Raw genomic sequence first — 24,027 nt, 5'->3', positions numbered from 1 at the left:
AAAATGAAATACATGAGAAATCAAAAATCACAGGGAAATTTAAGAAAAAAAAATAAACAAGTCCGATTCTTTCTTTTTCGCTCAGCTATCCCTTTACCTCGTGTTCATCCGCGAAAGGACTTTGCACACGTGGGGGCGGTGTCTGATTTGAGAGACGGTTCGAAGACACGACTGAAGGCGCATTGTCTTCTTCTGAGGAAACTCCTTCAAAGGCGGATTTTTGGCCGTCGAATACACCACTGTTGGGAGATGATAGTGCTGATACGGGCGTTTCTGCCTGTGCTGCGGGTGCGACAGCCTTCTTTTGCTCGTCCTTCTTCTTTAGTGAGGGGCCGCGGACCATGACGGGCTTGGCCATTACTGTTCGGGCCACGATGGATGAGCCACTGTTCGTCATTGCGTCTGCCTTGGCTAATTGGGATGGCGTAATGGCTGGTACGGCTGGTGCGTCCCGAGGCGTGATGAGGACTGGGACGGGGCCTGTTGGGGTGCTGGGGGTGCTTTGGCCACTGTGCACGCTGACGATGTTTGCACGGGAGCGTTGGATCTGCTGGGCTGGGGTTTCGCTGACGATTGCATCGCTACGGTATATGGTTGTTGCGACGCTGCTTCGTAGTGTGGGTGAGAAGCTCTGGTGTCCGCCTGCTGTGCTGGTGGTCCATGTGGAGTCTCGCAGGTCACCGGGCATGAAGAAGTGCTGGTCTGGGTGGGCACCTGGGAGTGGGGGCACTGGTGGGACAAGCGTGTTTGGACTGTGCGGAGGGGTTCGATTGGTGACGCCGGGAATGTAGGCGATCTGAATGACGTTTGAGGCACGAGTGAGGACGGTTGACGCAATGGAGTGTGTTGATTTGCGCTCTTCCCGGGCAGCTGTGAATTGGCTACTCTTCTCTGCTTGGGCCGCGCGTTCCTGCCGCTTCTTGCGAATGAGGAACCAATATACTAGGAAGACGATGAGAGCGATGCCGGCGACTCCTCCCACGACACCACCGGCGATGGCGGGTGTTTCAGACTTGGATTTTGCGGGTGCTGAACTAGATTCACCGGTTGATACACACTTGGTGGTAGCACATTCATTGCAGCTCTGGGCGGTCATGGTACATGTCTGGCCTGAGGGGCAGGACGGACAGACCGGGGAAGAGGATCCACATGATACGCATCGCTTGAAGAGGGAATGTGCAGGGGGAAAGATCGGAGAAGTGGGTTCAGACATGATGGGCGAAAAGGGGGGTGGGGTTGAAATATGAACAATCCGATCAACGGGGATGAACAAGGAAAGAATGTGATGACCTTGGAAGGTGTGTGGGTGTGTGTGAAAGAGAGAGAGAGAGAGAGATAGAGGGGATAGAAAGAGTGAAAGAGTAAAGCTCAGTCGGCGTCAAGTCGTGTCAGCGCTAGGTCATGAATGTAAAGTAAGCCCGGGCGTTGAAGGAGTGTATTAAGAACAAAGGAATAGCATTGCTCAAAGTAAGTGAAAAATCAGCGAAACAGGAGAACGGTTGGCCCGTGTCTCAAGATCGAAGGTTGAAAGAGAAGGAAAGTTAGAGAGGAAGAATAGAGATGAAATGGGATAACGGGGATTTGGGAAATGAGAGTCGGGGCTAGAAGTCAGGTGGTCTGAGCACTCCAATGATCTTAGTATTTCTCCATATATACCCTATAAGAGTCAAGGATTATCTAGGATTACAGCCAGGATTGTAGGTTTTTTCTCCCAGGCAGAAAGATAGATAGATATATAGATAAATAAATAAATCAAGGATACAGAATAGAAATTAACGTTGTCAAACCACAATTAAGTTGTTTCATCCCATGTTCACCTTGCAGTATAACGGAGTATATTAATCATGATTAGACGGAGTTTTGAAGGAATAAAGGAACAGTCTGGACTCGGATTAAATATAACCCGAAATTAGGATGAAATGGAAGTATTTAGTAGCACTTCTTCCCAAGGTAGAAAATGATAATTTTAATTTGGTGAAGGAGGACGTTGAACGTTGGAAATATAGTAAGATGGAGGATAGAATTTAGAATGAAATTGGTTAAATAGTGGACGGTCTATTAATAACTAGGTACCAATAGTTAGCCCTAACTAGCGTATGGAATCGGTGGAAATAAGACGAAGTACTCTGAGACACGCACCGCCCCCTCGGGCAGATGAGCCACACCTGCCGCACAGTAGGTAAGTATTATCCTTAGGGGTTCTGGTTCTCGCATTGGCCATTAGACTGTCCGTGTGTTACTCGAACATGGGTGTCACTTATTTTTTTTTCTGAATTTTCATTATCTAGGTATCTTCCGAGAGATTTCCCTACTACTACGTACATCCATAATGATATCAGATCTTAGACTCTTATCTTCAACTACCGAGGTCAAATATCTCGGAACTTGAAATAGTACGAAGAATGCTGGAATGTTGTACTTCATGAAACTACCTAGTGGAGCCTGTTCATTCGGGGTTCGGCTTCTTGATGATCCACTTCCTAATAAAGAATAGTAGGAATAGTGGAGGAAGCATGGAGAAGGAGGTAATCAGTGAGTTAGTTTTGCAGTCGTAGATGCTAGGTATGAGATAGGTCAGATCTAGATACTTCACTTTAAACCTCAAACCTCAAACGTTTTTACCAGGATATCAATAGTGAGTGATGCATATAAGATCAGATGTCAGCGAATAGTCTGTCTTTATTCCCCTGATTTGACCAAGTGATCATTGACCCTTGACCCTTGACCCTAGATAGCCCCTGATTGTGTACTCAGTACTTAATACTCCATACCGATCTTGAGATACCTCTGTTTTTCAAGGGATACGGTATGTATCCGTTGCATAGTGGTAAAAAAGTAAATAATCAATTAATGAAGCAATCAAGTCCATTGAATACACAGTGTGGGGAGCTAAGCCCATTCTAATTGAGGAAGCGGTTAATAGTCAATTTTTTTTTAATGTTAGTAGGACCAGGTAGTGGTTGGGTCAGCAATACGATTTAGTTTTCACTCAAGTTGTGTCTCCTTTTTTTTTTCCCCTTCTTTCTTGTGAGGTCACCACTTTTTGTCTCCCCTTTTCTTACTCCTCACCTTATTTCCCTTATTTCTTTTTCCCCCCTCCCTTTCTCTTCCTATTCCCCCTCTATACCTTGAGATATTTCTTGGGAGATCAGTGATTATACCTCCTGATCACTCCCTTTATTCTCCCTGTTAGACTGATTACAACGCCCTGGTGGCTTCCATCTGACCTGTCACGCGCTTACTGGTCGCCATTCTCTCCCTTGAGATAACCGTCTATTTCGACTCTCTACATTTAAGCCTCACTTTGGGTATCCAGTACCATGGCTTACCAAAGACCGGGAGCGCATTCGCCCAGCAACTACGATCAGCCTCACGGGAACCTTGAAGTACGCGTTCAATAACCTCTATTTGCATTTTCATTCATTTTTGGATGAGTTGAATGGACACCACTGACCTTGAATTTAGTATCGCGAGGGTGATGATGCTTCGAGTGGATTGCTCTCTCACGAACAGGGCCCATTCGCGACTCCTTTTGACGACCCTCATTCGCGGGGCGCTTCCCCGGTTCGACCCACGTCCGGTTACAGTTTGACCGAGACTTACGCAACAGAGACTTCTCCTGCCTACCACGACCCATACAGTACTGGCCACACTTACCAGGGTGGTACAAACCCCGCGACTGAGTTTGGTGTTCCTGGTCGTGTTCCCTCACCCTACGCTCGCAGTGAGACCTCTTCCACCGAGGCATGGCGCCAGCGACAAGCCCCGGGCGGTGGTCCTGCTCCCGGCGGTAATCTTCGACGATATGCCACCCGTAAGGTTAAGCTAGTCCAGGGTTCCGTCCTGAGTGTCGATTACCCCGTACCGAGTGCCATTCAAAATGCCATTCAGGCCAAGTACCGCAATGATTTGGAGGGTGGTAGTGAAGAATTCACTCACATGAGATGTATGTGCCTTCTGATGTCGCCTTCTACCATAAGTGATAACTACCAGCACAATTGCTAATATTCGCTTGCTTTCCAGATACTGCTGCCACTTGCGATCCCAACGAGTTCACCTTGCACAATGGTTACAACCTCCGTCCCGCCATGTACAATCGGCATACTGAGTTGTTGATTGCCATCACCTATTACAACGAAGATAAGACCTTGACGTCGCGTACTTTGCACGGTGTGATGCAGAACATCCGTGACATTGTGAATCTTAAGAAGTCCGAGTTCTGGAACAAGGGAGGTCCTGCTTGGCAAAAGATCGTGGTCGCCCTCGTTTTCGACGGTATCGACCCCTGCGATAAAGATACTTTGGATGTTTTGGCCACAATTGGTATCTACCAGGATGGTGTCATGAAGCGTGATGTTGACGGAAAGGAGACCGTAGCTCATATTGTAGGTTTTTCTTCTGACTGAAAATATGGGCTTTCAACTAACCCGATTGATAGTTCGAGTACACCACTCAATTATCGGTGACTCCTAACCAACAGCTTATCCGCCCCACGGAGGATGGCCCCAGCACCCTACCACCCGTGCAAATGATGTTTTGCTTGAAGCAGAAGAACAGCAAGAAAATTAATTCTCACCGTTGGCTCTTTAACGCATTCGGTCGTATTCTGAACCCTGAGATCTGTATCTTGCTCGATGCAGGAACCAAGCCCGGCCCCAAATCCCTGCTTTCCCTCTGGGAGGCCTTCTACAACGATAAGGACCTTGGAGGTGCTTGTGGTGAAATCCACGCCATGTTGGGTAAGGGTTGGCGCAACCTGGTGAACCCGCTTGTCGCGGCACAGAACTTTGAGTACAAGATCAGTAACATTTTGGATAAGCCCCTTGAAAGTTCATTCGGTTATGTCAGTGTGTTGCCTGGTGCTTTCTCTGCATACCGATTCCGTGCCATCATGGGCCGTCCGCTAGAGCAGTACTTCCACGGAGATCACACCCTCTCTAAGCAGCTCGGTAAGAAGGGTATTGAGGGCATGAACATTTTCAAGAAGAATATGTTCTTGGCCGAGGATCGTATCCTGTGTTTCGAGCTGGTCGCAAAAGCTGGTTCGAAATGGCACTTGTCATACGTCAAGGCCTCGAAGGGTGAGACTGACGTTCCCGAAGCCGCCGACGAGTTCATCTCTCAGCGTCGTCGTTGGCTGAACGGTTCATTCGCTGCTGGTATTTACTCACTGATGCACTTCGGCCGTATGTATAAGAGTGGCCACAACTTGATCCGCATGTTCTTCTTGCACATTCAGATGTTGTACAACATCTTTAACACAATTCTCACCTGGTTCTCTCTCGCCTCCTATTGGCTGACCACAACCGTCATCGTTGACTTGGTCGGTACTCCAAGCTCAAGCAATAAGGAGACTGCTTTCCCCTTCGGCAAAACCGCGACCCCTATAATCAACACCATCATTAAATACATCTATCTAGCATTTGTGTTGCTGCAGTTCATCCTCGCTCTTGGTAACAGACCAAAGGGCTCCAAGTTCTCATACTTGTGTTCCTTCATCGTCTTTGGTCTTATTCAACTCTACATTGTTGTTGATTCCTTGTACCTGGTTATCCGTGCCTTCACGGGTGGCGCTCCTATGGACTTTGTCACCGACAAGGGTGTTTCTGCTTTCCTCCAGTCATTCTTCGGTTCATCCGGTGCTGGTATCATTATTATTGCTCTGGCTGCTACCTTCGGTCTCTACTTCGTTGCGTCCTTCATGTATGCCGATCCATGGCACATGTTTACCTCGTTCCCAGCCTACATGGTTCTGCAGTCATCATACATCAACATCCTCAACGTCTATGCTTTCAGCAACTGGCACGATGTGTCCTGGGGTACCAAGGGATCTGACAAAGCTGATGCACTTCCTTCCGCGAAGACTACGAAAGACGATGGTAGTAAAGAAGCGGTCATAGAGGAAATTGACAAACCGCAGGCCGACATCGACAGCCAGTTTGAAGCAACTGTCAAGCGTGCTCTTACTCCATATGTGGCACCGGTAGAACGCGAGGAAAAGAGCTTGGAAGATTCTTACAAGTCTTTCCGTACTCGCCTTGTGACTTTCTGGATTTTCAGCAATGCTTTCCTCGCCGTCTGCATTACTAGTGAAGCCGTCGACAAGTTTGGTTTCACGGTATGTTCTTTCTCCCCTTTCCTCCTTTCTGATGACCGTCCACTAACTCCTCACAGAACACCGCTACCGTCCGTACTGCCCGTTTCTTCCAGGCCCTTCTATGGTCCAACGCTGCCATGGCCCTGTTCCGTTTCATCGGTTGCTGTTGGTTCTTGGGCCGCACTGGAATTAAGTGCTGCTTCGCTCGTCGGTAAACTTCAAATTCCGTCTCTTCTGAACCACCTTGTGGCACCCGAGTTCATCTTTCATCCTTCATTTTATTCTCTCTAACCACTATGTGATATGTACTTTAACCTAGAGATGCCCTTTTCGAGTTCTTAGTTACGCAGCATGTTCTGTCCACGAAGGTTGATTAGCAGCCTTTGTTTCGTCGGATGCATTGATATGGATGGTGGCGTAAACCAATTCCCAGAAATTCAAGTTTTTCAACCCATGTACTCATTACTGTACTTCATGTTCAACTAATCAGTGTTCGTAGAGCCTATGGTTGTGTCCTAAGGCACACCCAAGGTAGGCCTGGCGATAGGCACAACTAAGCAAAACCCCACTCAGATTAATGCCTTATCCCGCCGCCCTAATCCTTTCCTTCCCCCCTCATAACATACTCATTACACACACCTGCCTCACAATACTCAACCTCTCATCTGTTTCACCTCCTCTCAGCGCCTCCCCTTCTAAACAACCACCACCTTTCTATAACCATTCCACCCGGTAGGCTGGATCTCTTGCAAAATGCTCAAGATCTGGACCATGGTACGTTAATTCCAACGACTGCACCCAAATGACTAACTAACAACCACGCAGAAACAACAGCAGGAAAAGGCTGAAAATGCTGAAGCCGCAGCAGCAGGGGGTAAGAAAAAGAAGAAGGTCACTGCAGCACAACTACGCGTCCAAAGAGGTCAGCCACTTCAACTTCCAGTCTAGGTCCAGTTCCAGGACACGACCTATCCTCAAATTTTCCCCCTCCTTTTTCTAACCTACTTTCTGTACAGATATGGCAGACCTGACACTCCCCGATACGATGCGAATGGACTTTGCGGACCCTGACGACATGCTCAATTTCACTCTTATCATCGAGCCCGACGAGGGCATGTATACTGGCGGCGCTTTCAACTTCAGCTTTGCTATCAATCAGAACTTTCCTCATGACCCGCCTAAGGTTAAATGCTTGCAGAAGATTTATCATCCTAATATCGATCTGGACGGGAATGTTTGCCTTAACATCTTGCGCGAGGACTGGAAGCCTGTGTTGAATTTGAATGCCGTTGTTGTCGGGATGCAGGTATGGTTGCTTACTTTCCATACTGACTGCGCTTTTAGGGGTGGTGTGTTGACTGACTCTTTTTCACCTGATCCAGTTTCTTTTCTTAGAACCGAACGCCTCTGATCCACTCAATAAGGACGCTGCTAAGGAACTTCGCGAAACTCGTGACCTCTTCAAGCGCAATGTGCGGTTGGCAATGGCTGGCCAGACTGTTCACCGGGTTTCTTATGACCGCGTGCTAAAATAGATTTATCTAAGCATTTTAGAACAAGCAGCTGGTTAGGACGTCGTCCAAGGTAGAGGCTGAATACTAGATGCGAAGGTGTGGTATGATCACTGGTTACATCTGGAAGCGGCTCTTCTTGGCAGGCCGGTGGATCCAAACTTGTGGCATTTTTAGCGTTTTCATTGCAATAAATTCACCTTCATCATGATCAATTACGAGTCCTAGACAGATGGGCATTAGTCTAGACATGGGTCTGGACCAGACCGGACCTGGGCCTGCAAGGAATTCCCGACGGGCGTTTGAGTTTGAAGAAAACGGTGGATAATAAAGAAAGGCTCTTTGGCCTAAAACAATTTGCAAAACACATTGACACAGGCGTATATGTACAACCGGATCCCACGCCAATCATCCACGCTTGTAGGCCCGCCAACACGAATTAACCCTGAGACAACGGGTTCAATATGAAGAAAAAGTCAATTGCGGGATTGTATCTTGGTAATTCATATCTTGACAAGGAAATGCCGACGGGCGGAGGGGAACGATCGAGAGAAGGCGACTAGTATTGGTCGATTTATGCGCGCTCGGCGTCGCGCTGGGCCTCGAGGCGAGAGTAGAAGACATCACGCTCACGGACGCGGCGGAGGTGGAAGCCTGGGTAGATATAATTAGGCCGGGCTCGTTTAGTGGAGAGTGATGTTTGTTACTTACCGTACCACCAGACGTAGCCAGCAGTGGTACCAAAACCTGAAAGAGGTTGGTTAGTGTGAGTTTCTTCCTGAATGTTTTCTTTATATTGGGTCTGATCATTGCGGTCGTTGATGTTCGAATCCCGTTATCACGCTTGTCCACCCGATCATGCCACCCAATATTGAAGTCGAGGTAACTTACCGATAGCACTGGCGACATCCAGAACGAGACCACGGCGGAGAGTCTATAGTTCAAAATGATATATTAGCTTATTGTCCGGTCGCTCCGTCGGTCCGATCAGCCCGTGGTTGATTCGGCTTATCGAAGGGGGCACATACGCCGACGATGGGGGGAACAGCAGCGGGCATTGTGGCGAGTAGAAAGTATGAATTGATACTCAATATAACTTTCTGGTCGGTGGAGGCAGATAGGGTCCTGCCTTTTGGTTGGGTGGAGAGGAGAGAAAGAAAGGTGAGTTGACGGAGTGAAGTGGAAGTGAAAGTGAAGTTGAAGCTTTCGGGCGGTAAGCGAGGCCCCGGATTGGTCGGCGGGATTACTGGGGTCTTCTCATGCAATTCGACGTGGGCTGATTTGGTAAGGGGAAAAAAACCGATTACTTCGACTTAGCACTATTCAGAAACAGGATTAGTTCAACTGCACGACCCATTTCTCCTCCTATGAACTCATTCTCAGACCATGGAGAATAACGTCTTTGCATGACTGCCTGAGGCCTTGACACGTGACCTTTGCGTCCTGGTTTACAACTGGAGCTATCTTCCATCTCGGCACTCCCAACTTGCTTTTGCAGCTACCAACGCAGCTACAATATGGCCATGGAGTCATCAGGCCTCTTATTTAAACGGTCATCTTCTTCTGCAGCTCTAGACGAGGAAATTAGCAATAAACGGCCAAAGCACCACTACAATCACCATCATATTCTGAAAGAACCAGTTACCATCCCGCTTGCGTCCGAGCTCGCAGTACACGATGATGCCCATGTGGATTTCCTGATCGACCGATCGCTAGGCCAGCTGATCAAGAATGCTGGCTTCGATATCGCTGAGCCATGTGCGCTAGCCAGCCTTCGCAGCGCGGCGGAGGAGTGTAGGTGTTTACATTGCGGCAAACCAGGACCAAAACTAATGCGCTTACTATCAGATCTGCTTAAAATCTCCACTTTCGTCCGTCAATCAATGCTTTCAGCTCGTCGTCTTCAACCACTTCCCCAGGACTTCGAACACGGTCTGCATCGGGTGCGCCTTTCCTTAGACGAGCTGGCTCCTTACATAAAAGCACCTCAAATCGTCGCCCCTATACCCACACTTCTTCCATCACCACCACCAGACGAAGAAACCGCGCAGAAAATCCCATTCTTGAATACTTTGCGACAGGATGACCATGTCAACCCCTCCTACGTCCCGAGATCCTTCCCCGAATTCCCTAGCCGACACACCTACTCTGCAACTTCTGTTTTCACCGAGCGCGATAATGACCCCCGTCGCATTCGAGAACGTGCCGCTGAAGACGGCCGTCATGGTGAAGAGGCACTGCGCAAACTGGCAAGTGCTGCGTTCCGTGATAATCCTACCACATCCAGCGGTAAAGACAAGAAGCTGTGGGGTCGACGCACGGATAGCATGGAAACGATGTTCGAGAAGACGGTCAAGGAAGCTATGAAAAAGTCAAAGAACGACCCGCCTGTCATGACCAGCTCCGCTATGGAGATTGACTCGGTGCCGCTAAAAGTTCAGTGGAATCAGGACTTGGGGCCTATCGTCAACTGCGAGCGCGATTATTGGCGCCGGACAACAGCTACAGGTTCGCGAGCCATGGAAGAGAAAAAGCTCAAGCGTACTCCTAGCGTCGAGCCGGCAGGATGAGCCAAGAGAGTTATAAATATTAACATGGGCTGGGTTCTTTCTTTTACGGTGGCGTTTTTTTGTTTCCAGCTTCATGGACATGGTGTTTTCTTCTTTATTTTTCGGTGTTGATTCAGGAGATACCCCATTGCAAAATTCATAATGATCCTTATCATTTTATCATTTCTCGATCCTCTTGTAAAACGTAAATGTGAATTCCCGAACTCCAGCCAATGCGAATTTGATATTCTCCCTTCCACCTATTTCTTACTCGCCTCCATTTCTTTCGCTTCTCTGATCCGCTCCCACGACGTCGTTTCGACCGTCAATCCGCCGGCACAGCTGTATCATGGTCAGCCGTTGTATGAACAATTCTCCATGTAATCAGCTCTTACCGTCGAAATAGCCGCACGACAGGATCGCAGAGAACAACACCCGCCTCAGGCCCAGGCTTATTTGGAGGATTGCAGGAGTACTGAACCATCTCAAAAAGCGGACACTCTTTCAGATTGATCTGGTCGCCTTTGCGCCGCTTCTCCACAAAGTTCCGCTGGACAGTGTTGACATGGTCGGGGAGGGTTTCGACGGAGAAGACGGGGACGAGGGGTGCCATTGTGTATTGAGGGCTAACTTGGTCTGCTATGCTGTAATGTGTGCGAGTAGACGAGTCGAGTAGCTCGGGGTTGTTGTGCGGAGTGAAGTGCGGATATGGCCTGAGTTAGTTTCTCTTCCTGAACTTCCCGTTCGAGGTCAAGCTCGAGCTCCCCCGATTCTAACCTACTTTCTCCAGACCCACATATCTCGCACGCATTCTGCGCTGATTTTAATTCGCTATTTGACTGAGATATGCATGATCTAATTCCATGATCTTGCGGACTTTTGCCCGTAATGGCTGCCAGCTTTGGCGCGACCTCATTGGGTGAGGTACATCACGAGGGACTAGACGAGGTAAATCTGATATGACTGCGTATAACTCATAGCTTTAATTGCTAATACGTCAACCAGATTCTGCATGACCTGGGCAATGTCTATCCTGTCAACACCGAACATGAATCACAACGACTCGGTGTCCCGGTGCTTGACGCATTGCTTGAGGTCTTTATGCTGAGGGCGATTCCAACTGATCCACAACATCAGCAAATGCGGACTCCTGCCCAGTTATCATTCCTACGGGAGCAAAACCGAGCGTATGATGAGGAAATGCTTTTCGACGAGGATGAGCTACCCGTCCTCCCGGCTGATCAGCCTAATGCGTTCTTCTCGGACTCGGCCCATAGGACCAAACGGCCTGATCCCGTTGTGGAAATCTCAAGCAGTGTTTCCGCTGCTGGTAAATCCCAGCTACTGTATTATCTGGCCGCGCGGGCAATCTTGCCTCCGAAATATGGCAATGTTCCACTTGGAGGACAGCACGCGGCTGTGGTGTGGATTGATACAGATGATCGGTTTGACGCCAATAGGCTGCGAACTATATCTCGAGGCATTATCAAGCAAGCTGGAATATCCTTTGACTTGGAGGTGCAAGACGTGGATAGGGGCATCGATGATGAAGAAGATCTTAATGCCATTGTAGCCTCTGCGTTAAAGCACGTTCATGTATTTCGCCCACAGTCGTCTTATTCTCTTCTTGCCACGTTGTCCACATTGCATACATACCTCTACGATCTATCACGACACTATTCTGCCTCACGTCCTTTGAAGATGCTTGCCATTGACAGTGCGACAGCTTTTTTCTGGCAAGACCGATTCCGAGACGAAGTTTCTCGAACGGAGGAAATCGGCCTTTCAAAAGCGGATATCGACAAAGGTCGCGAGCAGAAGGACAGTTTTTATCTTTCTGATCTTTACACGGAGCTGGTTCAGGAGTTGAAGCAACTTCAGGGTAGGTTCGGTTGTACAGTCGTCTTTACCACGACGGTCCCTGGTGCCCGCCAATCTACTTATACCAGTGGTCAGTCTGGTCCCTTTGGCTCTTATGATAGACCTAATCGACCCTCACTTCGCCCTGCTCTCCCGGCGCCGTGGGGAATTTTCCCTGTTCTTCGTCTCATTGTTCACCGGGACGTGGTTCGCCCATTCCCACCTACTATGAGTGCGAGCGAAGCTAGGAATGACGCATCTATGCGACAGGAAATGGTATGCAAGGGCAAGTTCTCTGCTTGGGTCAATTCATGGGGACGGGAGGATTGGCCCCGTAGCGTGGTGGACAGCATTGATGCACTCAATAGTGGGAGTTTCGCATTCTACATACGCGAAACTGGAGTTGAGATACCCTTATTCGGCAGATAACATGACCAGAATCAATGTATCTATTTTATGTAGTCACTAGTAACAAGAATCTTGAATCCTGTGTATGAACCTATCCAAATAACTTCCCAATAGCCTCAACGGTTGTATTACCACCACTGAAAACAATAGCAATATCCCAACCCTCCTCACGCCCCTCCTTCTCAACACGACTGCGCAACTCCTCATTGAACAGAAAAGCCGCCAGTCCAACAACAGCACTAGGCTCAACAACGACCTTCATCCTCTCAAGCACAAGTCGCAGCGCAGCCTTGATCTGCTCCTCGCTAACGGCAAATACGCCCTCAACTTTCTTCTCATCAGAAATAACCGCCCAATTCAACAACCCCACAGGCGTACGCAATCCATCAGCAATAGTCAGCGTAGAAACAGTCTCAACCCGCTGTCTGGCCTGCAGACCGCGCCGACAATCATCTGCGCCTTCAAAGCTAGGCTCTGCGCCAAAGACCCGCGTAGTTTTATCGGAGAAATAGGTCGCTACGCCGGCGTTGAGCCCGCCGCCACCGATAGGCGTGATTACTGCGTCGAGCGCTTTCGTGCTGTACTGCTCGCTGTACTGCTCATCAAGCTCTAACGCTGTTGTCCCCTGTCCGGCTATGACATCGAAGTAGTCGTATGGCGGGATGAGAATCGCATTTGTCTTTGCTTGGATCTCGGCGACGACAGCTTCACGCTCAACGCTTGTCGAGCCACTGAAAATCACTTCGGCCCCGTGCGAGCGTGTCCCGGAGATCTTGGATGGCGTGCTTATCCGTGGCATGACGATGTAGGCAGGGACATTGAGCGTTGAAGCTGCGAGAGCTAGTGCTTGGGCATGGTTTCCTGATAAAGAAGATGTTAGGAAACCAATCTCAACCCCAATCTCAATCTTGACTCTTAATATCACCAAGAGACATACCGGAACTATGCGTGATCACTCCACGCCGCTTGACCTCCTCCTCCCCGCGCTCCTCTATCAACCGCAGCAACGCATGAAATGCGCCTCGTGCTTTGAAGGCGCCGATACGCTGCAGGTTTTCACATTTGAAGTAGAATCGGATGCGCGGCTTCGCCGGTGTTTGGCCTTCGTATTGTGTGCCAACGAGGGCGTCTGGTGATTGCGGGGTTGAGGCGATTGTGTCCAGGGTCTTGCAGGTTAGCAGTGGGGTGCGATGAACGTAGGGTTTTATGAGGCTGTACGCGGCTTGTACGGCTGCTGGCGTTAGCAATCGAGCTTCCTCTGCTGGCGTGGACATCTTTGAGAGACGTGGTATACTGTAGGAGGTGGTTGAACGTGCTGTGGGTGAATTGTCCAATGATGCCATACTTCGGGCTATGTTCACCTGCGGGGTCATTTAGACCAACTATTAGATATCTATATCGCACATTTTACTATACTCATAAGCTCTTCTGATTGAACTTGTCTTGCATCGACATTGTTTTTGGCGAACCAGCTTTCTTTTTGAGGAGTGACCAGACCGAGATATGTTTAATGAAGTCATTATTAGTAGTTACCCTGATAAGAGGATTATGGATTTATTAGACTTATAGGGAAAATTTGAAGGAACACATGAAGGGAGCGGTCGATCTTTTAAAGTGTATAGGGTTACAGTATTCTAGTACTGCAGCCTCAAAACATGCGTAGGCTTTTTTGCTGCGTTAGCAAATTTTACTTAGAAAAGTAGTTAGGGTTAGCATGTATTTAGCCACATTACTATTAGCTGGCTGATATGTGGCTTACAATTTCGAAACAGAAATTACGACAATAAAAAAGTATGCAAACTCGTGTCTATTAAACCTTTACAACCATAATTCTAGGCGCATTGACCGAAACCATGCAGCCTCGGAAGTAAACAGCGATAGAATACAGGTTCTTATGTTCTATTTTCAAAAAATGGCATTTGCCGAACATGATATTGAAAACTACCCGAACCCCAAAATATAACTAACTTGTTTCATAGTACATCGTAACTTTTGTCCAAACCCTCGCCGGTAGGTATAACAATAAATTTATTTCTGGTTCTCGGGGCGGAGAGAGCGGACAGCCTTGCCGGCGCGCCAGATCTCAAGGTCACGGATCTCCTGCAGCTCCTTCTCGAACTTCTCACGGTAATCCTTCTGGCTGTTGAAGTCGAGGGAGCGCTGGGTCTCAGAGCCGTCACGGACACTGTCGTAGAGCTCGTTGAAGAGGGGCTTCAGGTTGTCCTTGAAGCGGCTGGACCAGTCAAGGGCACCACGGCGAGCGGTGGTGGAGCAGGCATCATACATCCAGTCCATACCGTAGTTACCAATGAGAGGGTAGAGGGACTGGGTGGCCTCCTCAACGGTCTCGTTGAAGGCCTCGGAGGGGCTGTGGCCACGCTCACGGAGAACCTCGTACTGAGCAAGGAACATACCGTGGATACCTCCCATCAGGCAACCACGCTCACCGTAGAGGTCAGAGTAGACCTCCTTCTCGAAGGTGGTCTCGTAAAGGTAGCCGGAGCCGACAGCGACACCCATGGCAATAGCCTTCTCCTTAGCCTGGCCGGTGACGTCCTGGAAGACGGCAATGGAAGAGTTGATACCACGGCCCTCACGGAAGAGGGAGCGGACAGTGCGGCCGGAACCCTTGGGGGCGACGAGGATGACATCGACATCGGTGGGGACATCGACGTTAGTGCGGTCCTTGAAGACAGGGGAGAAACCGTGGGAGAAGTAAAGAGTCTTGCCCTTGGTGATGAGGGGCTTAAGAGTGGGCCAAGTCTCGGACTGGGCGGCATCAGACAACAGGTTCATGATGATGGTACCCTTCTCAATGGCAGTGTTGACATCGAACAGGTTCTTGCCGGGGACCCAGCCGTCGGCAATAGCCTCTTTCCAGGATACACCATCCTTCCGGACACCGACAATGACGGGGAGACCCTGGTCACGCATGTTCAGACCCTGGCCGTGACCCTGGGAGCCATAGCCGATGAGGGCAAGGGTGTCATTCTTGAAGAACTCGTGGAGCTTCTCCTTGGGCCAATCGGCACGCTCGTAGACAGTCTCCTTGACACCGGCGAAGTCAACGGTCTTGATGCCACGGATGGCGGAGACCTGGGTGACACGGGAGGTGATCTTGGCAAGAGCAGGCCGGGGGAGGGCGGCGGTAACGACCGAGCGAGGAGCGGCCACACGGGCGAGGCGGAGAGCACGAGAAAGACCACGGGCAGCCATTGTGTAAAATGTGAAGAGTTTGAAAAGACTGAAGAGAAGAAGGAGGAAGGGAGGAATGTGCGGGTTTTTAAAAAGTTTGGGGAAGCTACCAGACTTCGAGCCACCTCACGTGACTCCGGAGTTGAACTATTGCTCCCCGTCCGACACCGGCCTCGATTATTGAATCGTCATTGGTGTTTCAACTTCGAAGTGGATCTGCTCCTGATGCATCCAACTGTTTCCGGGGGACAAGGGCTGAAGGAAGCTGTGATGAATATATATCTAGATGATAGCATTCTGTTCATATCCAGGTTACCCCTTCTCTTTCCTGAACCCGAAAACAACCGCCAACTTCCGATCATCAGTCGCTGGTCACGTTTGTGAACCAATGGTACCCACCTAACTGACCCGACACGGTGGGAGACATGCTTGTTGGCACCCTTTGTCACTTCGCTACTGAAGTTGATCTGTAAGACAGCTCGGACTTATAATGCAGAAGCTCGCACCTTGCAAAAGGACTTCTTACTCCCTTTTTGCTGCCTGAGGTGTCTCCGCCCCCACCAAGACCAGAAGTGCAACCCCAAACATTCGACTGATCCCTGAACCTGCTACGTGCCATGTCTAAACGATGAGCTTCTTCAAAATCGATGCCCTTCCTATAGTCAAGACTAGAAGGGCCCTGTTGATGCTGGACTTCCAGAACGACTTCGTCCGTCCATCCGGGGCCCTTCATGTTCCCAATACTCCAGACATACTCGAGACATTACCCTCACTAGCTGCCGCATTTCGCAAAGTTGGTGATGTGGTTTGGGTCCGCTCACAATATGAATCTCCAGTGCCGTTCTATGATTGGAATTCTGGGGACCGTATTGTCTTGGATAGGGAGGCCACAAAACCACCCTCACCTCCACCCCCCTCGGATGTGATCGAGGTGGGTTCGGATCGCGATTCCCCTGAGCCTGTTGATATGGAGGCCTTTCTCTCCGGACAAACTGCTGTTTGCTGCGCTGCGCAGAGCCCTGGATTTCAATTTCCGGCCCCGATACTTGCCGCAATCGATCAAGAACAAGACATACTGTTGGTAAAAACAAGGTATTCCGCATTAGAGTCAAGGGATTTGATGCAATACTTTCGGACTCGTTTTGTGACCGAACTGTACCTATGTGGCTCGCTTTCTAACGTGTCCGTGTACGCTACCGCGTTGGATGCCGGGCCAAATTGCTTCACGGTGACACTGATCGAGGACTGCTTGGGGTACCGTGACTGGGACCGCCACAAAGAAGCAATGCGACGCATGGCAGATCAGTTCGGCGCAACTGGTCTCACGGCAGATGAGCTCCTGCAGGAACTTGACTGGCACATGACAGATGTCATTGCTGAGGCTCCACAGGCGGCCAGACGGCCACCGGATTCCTCATTGGGCTTGGAGAATATAATTGAGATGATGGACGTTCAGACGGAGAACTCGCCAGTTCAGACAGATAAATCGCCAGAATCACCAGGTAGAGACGATGAAATCAGCATTTCGGCCCTCGCCTCTCAATTTCGAGCCCAGTATAGCAGTGCTGGTGGCAAGCGAGCTCCTGTAAAAATAAAAGCCAGAGTGCATGGCCGAAAACGCCGGCCTGACGCTGAAAAAGAAGCAGCTCGTCCTCGTGGTATTGGCGAAGGTGACTCGCGACTCGTGAACGAAATTGATATATCCACTGACGCGTTTCAGCGCATCCGCCAGGAGGTGTCATGGCAGAAAATGTATCACCTGTCAGGCGCAGTGCCGAGATTGGTAGCAGTGCAAGGCCACGTGAAATCTGATGGTACCATTCCTATTTACCGACACCCAGCGGATGAGTCTCCGCCGCTGAAGGACTTTACCACTACCGTTGATCAAGTACGTTCGGTGATCGAACGGGTTGTAGGTCATCCACTGAACCACGCCCTTATCCAATTGTACCGTGATGGACAGGATTCCATCTCTGAACACTCGGACAAAACTTTGGATATTGTACGGGGCTCTTTCATTTGTAATGTGAGCCTGGGTGCTCAACGTATAATGACCCTTCGCACAAAGAAGTCTGCCTCCGAGCAACGCGAGGACACGGAATCAAGCCGTACTACACAGCACATCCCTCTGCCCCATCAATCTCTTTTCATTCTCGGCGAGAAAACCAATATGCGCTGGCTGCATTCTATTCGTCCCGACAAACGCCCAAACTCCCAAAAATCTCCGGAAGAACTAGCATTCGGCGGTGAACGTATTTCCCTCACTTTTAGGCACATTGGTACCTATCTGAATACGCAAGCAGGTACCATCTGGGGCCAAGGTGCAGTAGGAAAGACGCAAGGCATGGCCCGACCAGTGATTCATGGAGAACCAACTGCGACCGAACAGTTGATTCTCGCATTTGGTCAGGAAAACAAGGCCAGTGAATTTGATCGGAATGCAGTATATGGCGGAGGATTTGATGTAGTGAATTTTGTCACTGCATCCACGGCTCGACTGGTACTCAGTGGAGATCCTCTGGCGAATCTACGAGTTCGCCTTGCCCTGGGGGAAAATGGTCTTCGATATGATATTCTCACACCTTATGATGACATTCGGCCTCAGCTGCCAGTATACATCGACTCTGATGGAACTTCCACTACCGGGGATGTGGCTATCCTGATGCATCTGGCTCAACGACGTGCCGAAACTACAAGACCAGGTGTCTATCTCTTGCAAGGCGTTAGCTATCTCTCACTGATCGAGGACCTGTTCACATGCTGGCGCAAACATCTCGCTCATACCCCGAGTGTACCGTTTGAGTATGGATTCAGTCAATTTGAGAATGGCCTGGAGGGACAGCATTATCTTGGAGGAACGGCACTAAGCATTGATGACTGTGCTCTTTGGCCAGTCCTGCATGAAATAATGCAGGTCCAAGGGGCCGTGCATGCTCAATTCGTGAATTTGAACCAGTATTACCACCGAGTTGAGAATCGAGGCATTGTCCGTGCCGTCTTGGAAGATTCTTAATGATGTTATATTTGTTTCTTGCCAAAGCCGTCTGATGCGGCAACTGATACCCTTATGCTTTACACATCTAGTTTTAGCCCTGAACATATAATGAAATGCTACGAATCTACTGGCCATCAACTCATGCACTACCTTGCATTTATTCTCACGGGTATCACTTCCGAATACTTTTAAATGCCAAAGTTAGGTGCCCGTAGACGGATATGATATTTGCATTGTTCAATGCTGGCTTGGGTCCTCGGTATGGCCAAGTTGGATTAAAACTTCGGAGGTCGTTAGTCAAATCACGACAAAGGGTTGAAACTAATGGTGTTTCGCATGTTCAGTTCCTGTTTTACTCGAGACATTAATGTTGCTAGGCAAAGGCAATTCTAAAGACAATTTAACTTGGACCTACGTCGGCACTTGAAACGCGCTACCGGAGCACAGCGGTAGAGCGGCGAGTTTCCTTTGGGAAGAAGGTACCGTCCTATGCTGTATCCTTCTCAAGCTGTGGTCGAATATCCTTTCTGAGAGATGATATGAGAGTATGAGTATGCTCATAAGTTGGTATGAGGATAACTATATAAGTACTCTATCTTATCGAATTTACTGAAGGCTACTGCATTCCGAATAACCGTGTGCACCTCTAGCGCGTTTCAGCGACAATCTCTTCGACTGTAGTTGTCTTTACGTCCACGACTGGGACTACTGGGATTGATTAGGTAGCCATTATGGAGACCTTGGAATCTGTTTAAAGTGTTGTGTTTGGATAGAGATGAAATCTTACGTGGGTGAGACTTCTACTTGTATGCTTGAGCTCATCATCGTTCATGAGTCTGTCTATGATCTTTGAGATAGATATTCAAACGATGGAAGCCCACAGCGAGTCCTACATGAATACAACAGATTTTAACGTGCTCCAATGTGTACATCAAAAGATAGAGAGGCCAGGAAAGGTTCTTAATACGTTTGCCAGATCGAGTATCAAAGCAAAACGGCGATAGGAAGATAAGATCGAGATTTAACCTAGATTATAATATGCGGGGTAACCCGCCCCACATATAAAAGTTATACTCATGAGTTAAGAACACAGAGAGGGCTAGTGAGTCAAGATTTTAGAATACTATGCAGCCAATTCTCTGTGCCATATGTAAGTTATTTCAAAGTAGCGACGGACCTTGCCATTAGTGCCGGTGATCTGGGTAAGCAATGGGCTGAGAACATTCTTGCCTGGTTATCTGCAGTGGAATAATTATTCAGTATGAGGCCTAAGCGGTTGGTTAGATTAGGTAAAATTGATTCCAAAATTCGTCAGTACCTCACATCTGCTAGTTAACACTATAGATATAAATCACGCTGATAGGAGCAACTGGGCATCAGTCAAAGAACGTTATTTTGTCGGCCAAGTATGCTGCTGAGCTGGCGTAGGAGGGGAAATTCTCGACATCCACAACCAGCAAAGAAGTGCTTAAGATCGCTGCGCCAAAGAATAAACCCGCTGATGTACTTGAGGCTTTGTTGAGTATTTAGCTTATGGACCTACTATAGTATCCAGTTTACCCAGTTTCCTTTCTGCAACATTTGAGTCTAAGTTGATTGATATTACGGTAATAGGAAAATTAGGGGAAATGGGCAACACATTTTGTTGATAATCTACGAGAGATAGAGGTCTACGATATATAGGAAATTGAGATCAGTAGACGCAGGGTAGAGTTCCAGAAGAGGAGATGAGCTAGCTGTCAGATAGTCACGGCCCTACTTCTGGCTCTGATAAGCGAGGTCTCTAACGAGACTCTACCTGTTGCTATGATCTACGACCCGCTTTATGTAAATGATAATTTTAGTTTTAACAATACATATTCTGTCGTCAACTTGGAAAGACCGTTTTTCGAACGAGGCAAATACAAAGGTATATATGATGCTTAGTGATATGCAAGGCCATGGGATCCCAAGATACTATGATTTCTATTTCTTTAGTCTTTCAGTGGACAATACACAAGCAGGCTCAGGAATTATACCAGAATGGATACCTAGGTAGTGTACATAATCTTGATGAGGTATATTGTGAGGACTACAATGTTGCAGGCTGGGCTAGAGAAACCTTCTCAGTCAGCTCATTGAGGTTTTATAAAGTCGATTATTGAGCCTAAAACTCGTTTTCGGGAAAAAAGACATGAAGTCAAGGACCTTGCGCCTCGGATAATCATTATAAGCTCTCCTGATGCTAGTGATAATCAAAATTGCGTATTTATTGATTTCGACTATACGTCATTCCATAGCATTTTGGAACTCGGGGTATTTTGGGACAATCATCAGACCGACTAGGACCAGGAATATGTAAGACTTAAAACCTTCAAACAACTTGAAATTCGATGTTTTCGGTATTATTCCTTGACAAAGCGGCTAAAAGCCTTTGCTCTGCTGTATTATCATCAACAACCTAATTCAAACACTAAACCCTCGTCTCAAAACTGTCCCATCATGTTGCGAATCATCAATCCTGAAGACTTGGCCCACATGTCTGGAAAAGTCATACTCATTACCGGCGGTGAATTTGTCTTTTTCTCAATGACAAAATATAATACTCATGTGCGCAAATCTGGGCAGGTACCGCTGGCATCGGGGCTGAAAGTGCTAGGAGAATAGGCAATCGCCGGCGCATATCTATATAAGCGGGCGGAATGCTGCCACCGCAGACGAGGTAATTCAGTAGATCCGACAAGCAGACAACAACACCTATGACTTTCCTCGAATGCAACCTTGCCTCATTGGCCTCCATGAAGCAGGCCGCAGAAACATTTATTAGTCAATAGTCGCGCCCGGATCTTTTGATTTGTAATGCAGGCATTATGGCTTCAAACTAGGGCTCTCTGAGGACGATTACGAGATCCAATTCGGCACCAATCATCTAGGCCACGCGCTGTTGATCTGTAAGCTGCTACCACTGATCCAGGCCACGGCAGCAAATGCGGACGTGCGTATCATTCTGGTAACCTCTTTGGGGTTTAAATTTGCCCGAGGGATTGCCTTCGCCACTTTTTGCACCCACCAGGAAGCCATCATGGGCAAATGGCTCCGCTATGGCCAGAGGAAATTGGCAAGCCTGCTGTATGCGCGTGAGTTGGCGCGCCACTACTCAGACCTGATGAGCATCTCCCTGACACCAAGAGTGGTCAACACAGGCCTAGTTGGGAACCTCAGCCGCTTCAGCCGCGCCTTTGTCTGGGTGACGAACCTCAGCCAGGTGCTGAAGCCCGAGGAAGGCGTCTATAACCATATTTGGGTAGCGAACATCCCGAAAGACTGCTTGCAGAATGGCAAATTCTATGAACCTGCTGGAGTTCTCTCCAGCAACCTGGGCAAAGCAGCCAAGGATGAGGCGCTGGCTAAACAGCTGTGGAAATCGACCGATGAGGCCCTGGAGCTACACATGTAAATCCTATTAGCTCGCGAGACGAACCCGAATCTTGGAAGGACTTCAACATAAATACAGCCTGAAACTTTAAAGCGTGCTCACTTTCGAGGTGCGGCTCCTGAGATCCCTTCTCAAAGGCATAATACCATAAAATCCCTCTAGATACTATTCGCCTCTTTCGAGAGTCAAATTCTGCGGTCAATGGAGAATTAATTATTCAAATACCATTTCTTATTGGTGATTTATTATTACTATATGATTTATTTTACAATACTAGCTAGAAATTCTCTTTCTTACTATGAATTTATTGCATTATAATGAGAGTAGAAAGCATGCACTGAGTGGATGACCAGGTAATTGATAAGGAAATGGATCCAACCTAGTACAGTAGTTGTCGAAATCAGCTTTACCAAGAACTCTTTTGATTTCTCGGAAATAGATTCGAAATACACTAATCTCTTTTACGTCACCGCTAGTGCCAGGGCTAGTGTAATATTACTGTCGAATTCTAAGGTTCAATCTCGTTTCCCGAAGGATGTCTTAGCAAGCGGGGTCGTCTATAAGTCCTTCAACCCCGAATGTCCTTCAGGCAACACCGACTATCCTTTAATGCCCGACGCTCGATTATTTGATTCAAGTCGACCCCCAGCTCCAGATCAATCATCCAATATATTAGTCCTACTACCAGCCTTTCGAATATCAATGTCTCATATCTATATCCCTCCTCCCGTGGCCGCGGAGAGTTTAGAGCTAGTGCAACATTTGGTAGACCTAATTAACGAAACTTGGGTCAAAAATGATATACCACCAAACAACATTCATAAGCCGGGCTTCCAACGAGTGACAAATGCGAAAATCGAACGTCTTCTACGTGCCTGCCACCCCGCCGCCTGTATACTCGGAAACTGTCCCGCGACCCGAGCACGTGTTGGGGAGTGTGGTATTGATCCCACTAACCTCCACGTCATGGGAGATAGGAATGCTTGTATGTGATAGCAGAAAACAATCCGGCGGTATTGGTCGACAGTTGTTACAGTTTGGTGAAAACAGCGCTCGCAAAGCAGGCATGGTGACAGCGGTAGTCACGCTTTTAGTTGCACGAGACTGGGTGCACCCTAGTAAGAAGCGGCTGAATGAGTGGTATGAAAGGGCTGGTTATACTTGCATTCGGGTTGAATAAATAGAGACCAAGTATAAATATCTACCAGCCCTGCTTACTTGTCCATGTCAAATGAAAGTTTTTGAGAAAGTCCTTTGATACAAGTCATGAGGCTCAAAGCTTGAGGTCGGTAGCTCAAATACAATCGTACTACTTGGGTTCACCTCGTCTGTAGAGAGCTGACTAGAGCCACCTAAGTGACCCAATTAGCTGGAATATATGTCGTTTTTGATACATCTTTCAAATTTCCACTAGACCTCAGCCTCGATTCCGGCGGGATGCTATCTATGAGCCTGCATCTGACCTAATGTGATCAGACTAAGACAGTTAAATAGCCGATTAGTCAAGCAACGAACAATTATTGTGGACAGAGGAGGACGAGGAATAATTTACACATAGAATAAAAGGACCTGTGAAAATGACGCCGAACATGACAGCTTATGGTGCCAGAAACGGCCTTTCAACTCGACATTTTGAGCACACAGGTCATCTCTCTAGCCCCTGCGACCTCCTAAGCTCTCGGCCTTGTCAGCCAATAAAGCACCATAGAGGGATTTTTTTCTTGTTGATGAGATATATCACTAAAAGCTCGCGGGGACGCTTAAAAGAGAACTCATGGGGTGCTGGGAATTAGTAGTAATTGGTACGTAATAATGATATGTAGTAGATTGTCTAGTGTACTGAAGCCCCGCGACCTTTTTTCCTTTGCCTTATTACTACTATTTCTTACGTTCTAACACTAGTTACTAACTCTGATTTTTTTTTTCATTCAGTAATAAACAGGCCACAACGCATACCGTCCTTTTCGCAGGCCATACAGCAGGTATATCAAAAGAAA

At 48.2% G+C, this 24,027-nt stretch overlaps 12 protein-coding genes across 12 annotated transcripts; 7 read left to right on the top strand and 5 right to left on the bottom strand.

The window, feature by feature from the left end:
• Window positions 1-85: 85 nt before the first annotated feature.
• Window positions 86-1,213, bottom strand: N7495_009272 (uncharacterized protein; the record flags this gene model as incomplete). The annotated part of the gene is made up of 1 exon (XM_057211923.1): window positions 86-1,213. One exon carries the CDS (start codon window positions 1,211-1,213, stop codon window positions 86-88), a length of 1,128 nt encoding a protein of 375 aa, XP_057058786.1.
• A 2,107-nt stretch (window positions 1,214-3,320) lies between these two features.
• Window positions 3,321-6,312, top strand: chsG (chitin synthase class III; the record flags this gene model as incomplete). The annotated part of the gene is made up of 5 exons (XM_057211922.1): window positions 3,321-3,386; window positions 3,466-3,946; window positions 4,024-4,385; window positions 4,439-6,118; window positions 6,175-6,312. The coding sequence occupies 5 exons, from the start codon at window positions 3,321-3,323 to the stop codon at window positions 6,310-6,312; spliced, it is 2,727 nt and encodes a 908-aa protein (XP_057058785.1).
• Window positions 6,313-6,850: 538 nt separating this feature from the next.
• N7495_009270 (NEDD8-conjugating protein UBC12) lies at window positions 6,851-7,632 on the top strand (the record flags this gene model as incomplete). The annotated part of the gene is made up of 4 exons (XM_057211921.1): window positions 6,851-6,871; window positions 6,923-6,971; window positions 7,114-7,403; window positions 7,480-7,632. 4 exons carry the CDS (start codon window positions 6,851-6,853, stop codon window positions 7,630-7,632), a joined length of 513 nt encoding a protein of 170 aa, XP_057058784.1.
• A 550-nt stretch (window positions 7,633-8,182) lies between these two features.
• Window positions 8,183-8,666, bottom strand: N7495_009269 (cytochrome c oxidase subunit VIIa; the record flags this gene model as incomplete). The annotated part of the gene is made up of 4 exons (XM_057211920.1): window positions 8,183-8,262; window positions 8,320-8,355; window positions 8,500-8,542; window positions 8,637-8,666. 4 exons carry the CDS (start codon window positions 8,664-8,666, stop codon window positions 8,183-8,185), a joined length of 189 nt encoding a protein of 62 aa, XP_057058783.1.
• Window positions 8,667-9,125: 459 nt separating this feature from the next.
• Window positions 9,126-10,178, top strand: N7495_009268 (TBP-associated factor 8 family protein; the record flags this gene model as incomplete). The annotated part of the gene is made up of 2 exons (XM_057211919.1): window positions 9,126-9,402; window positions 9,457-10,178. The coding sequence occupies 2 exons, from the start codon at window positions 9,126-9,128 to the stop codon at window positions 10,176-10,178; spliced, it is 999 nt and encodes a 332-aa protein (XP_057058782.1).
• A 239-nt stretch (window positions 10,179-10,417) lies between these two features.
• On the bottom strand, window positions 10,418-10,770 carry N7495_009267 (uncharacterized protein; the record flags this gene model as incomplete). Its single annotated transcript, XM_057211918.1, has 2 exons — window positions 10,418-10,499; window positions 10,553-10,770. 2 exons carry the CDS (start codon window positions 10,768-10,770, stop codon window positions 10,418-10,420), a joined length of 300 nt encoding a protein of 99 aa, XP_057058781.1.
• A 275-nt stretch (window positions 10,771-11,045) lies between these two features.
• Window positions 11,046-12,446, top strand: N7495_009266 (putative Rad51 family DNA repair protein; the record flags this gene model as incomplete). The annotated part of the gene is made up of 2 exons (XM_057211917.1): window positions 11,046-11,105; window positions 11,163-12,446. 2 exons carry the CDS (start codon window positions 11,046-11,048, stop codon window positions 12,444-12,446), a joined length of 1,344 nt encoding a protein of 447 aa, XP_057058780.1.
• A 70-nt stretch (window positions 12,447-12,516) lies between these two features.
• On the bottom strand, window positions 12,517-13,699 carry N7495_009265 (threonine/serine dehydratase; the record flags this gene model as incomplete). The annotated part of the gene is made up of 2 exons (XM_057211916.1): window positions 12,517-13,286; window positions 13,363-13,699. The coding sequence occupies 2 exons, from the start codon at window positions 13,697-13,699 to the stop codon at window positions 12,517-12,519; spliced, it is 1,107 nt and encodes a 368-aa protein (XP_057058779.1).
• A 754-nt stretch (window positions 13,700-14,453) lies between these two features.
• On the bottom strand, window positions 14,454-15,641 carry N7495_009264 (Ketol-acid reductoisomerase; the record flags this gene model as incomplete). The annotated part of the gene is made up of 1 exon (XM_057211915.1): window positions 14,454-15,641. The coding sequence occupies one exon, from the start codon at window positions 15,639-15,641 to the stop codon at window positions 14,454-14,456; it is 1,188 nt and encodes a 395-aa protein (XP_057058778.1).
• A 607-nt stretch (window positions 15,642-16,248) lies between these two features.
• N7495_009263 (isochorismatase family protein family) lies at window positions 16,249-18,633 on the top strand (the record flags this gene model as incomplete). Its single annotated transcript, XM_057211914.1, has 1 exon — window positions 16,249-18,633. One exon carries the CDS (start codon window positions 16,249-16,251, stop codon window positions 18,631-18,633), a length of 2,385 nt encoding a protein of 794 aa, XP_057058777.1.
• A 2,720-nt stretch (window positions 18,634-21,353) lies between these two features.
• Window positions 21,354-22,051, top strand: N7495_009262 (Oxidoreductase short-chain dehydrogenase/reductase family; the record flags this gene model as incomplete). Its single annotated transcript, XM_057211913.1, has 2 exons — window positions 21,354-21,420; window positions 21,480-22,051. 2 exons carry the CDS (start codon window positions 21,354-21,356, stop codon window positions 22,049-22,051), a joined length of 639 nt encoding a protein of 212 aa, XP_057058776.1.
• Window positions 22,052-22,877: 826 nt separating this feature from the next.
• On the top strand, window positions 22,878-23,210 carry N7495_009261 (uncharacterized protein; the record flags this gene model as incomplete). Its single annotated transcript, XM_057211912.1, has 1 exon — window positions 22,878-23,210. One exon carries the CDS (start codon window positions 22,878-22,880, stop codon window positions 23,208-23,210), a length of 333 nt encoding a protein of 110 aa, XP_057058775.1.
• Between the last annotated feature and the right edge of the window lie 817 nt (window positions 23,211-24,027).

The sequence above is a fragment of the Penicillium taxi genome, assembly GCF_028828555.1.
Source record: "Penicillium taxi strain IBT 34144 chromosome Unknown utg000006l_segment0_segment0, whole genome shotgun sequence".
NCBI lineage: Eukaryota > Fungi > Ascomycota > Eurotiomycetes > Eurotiales > Aspergillaceae > Penicillium > Penicillium taxi.
This window is presented reverse-complemented; position numbering and strand designations above follow the sequence as displayed.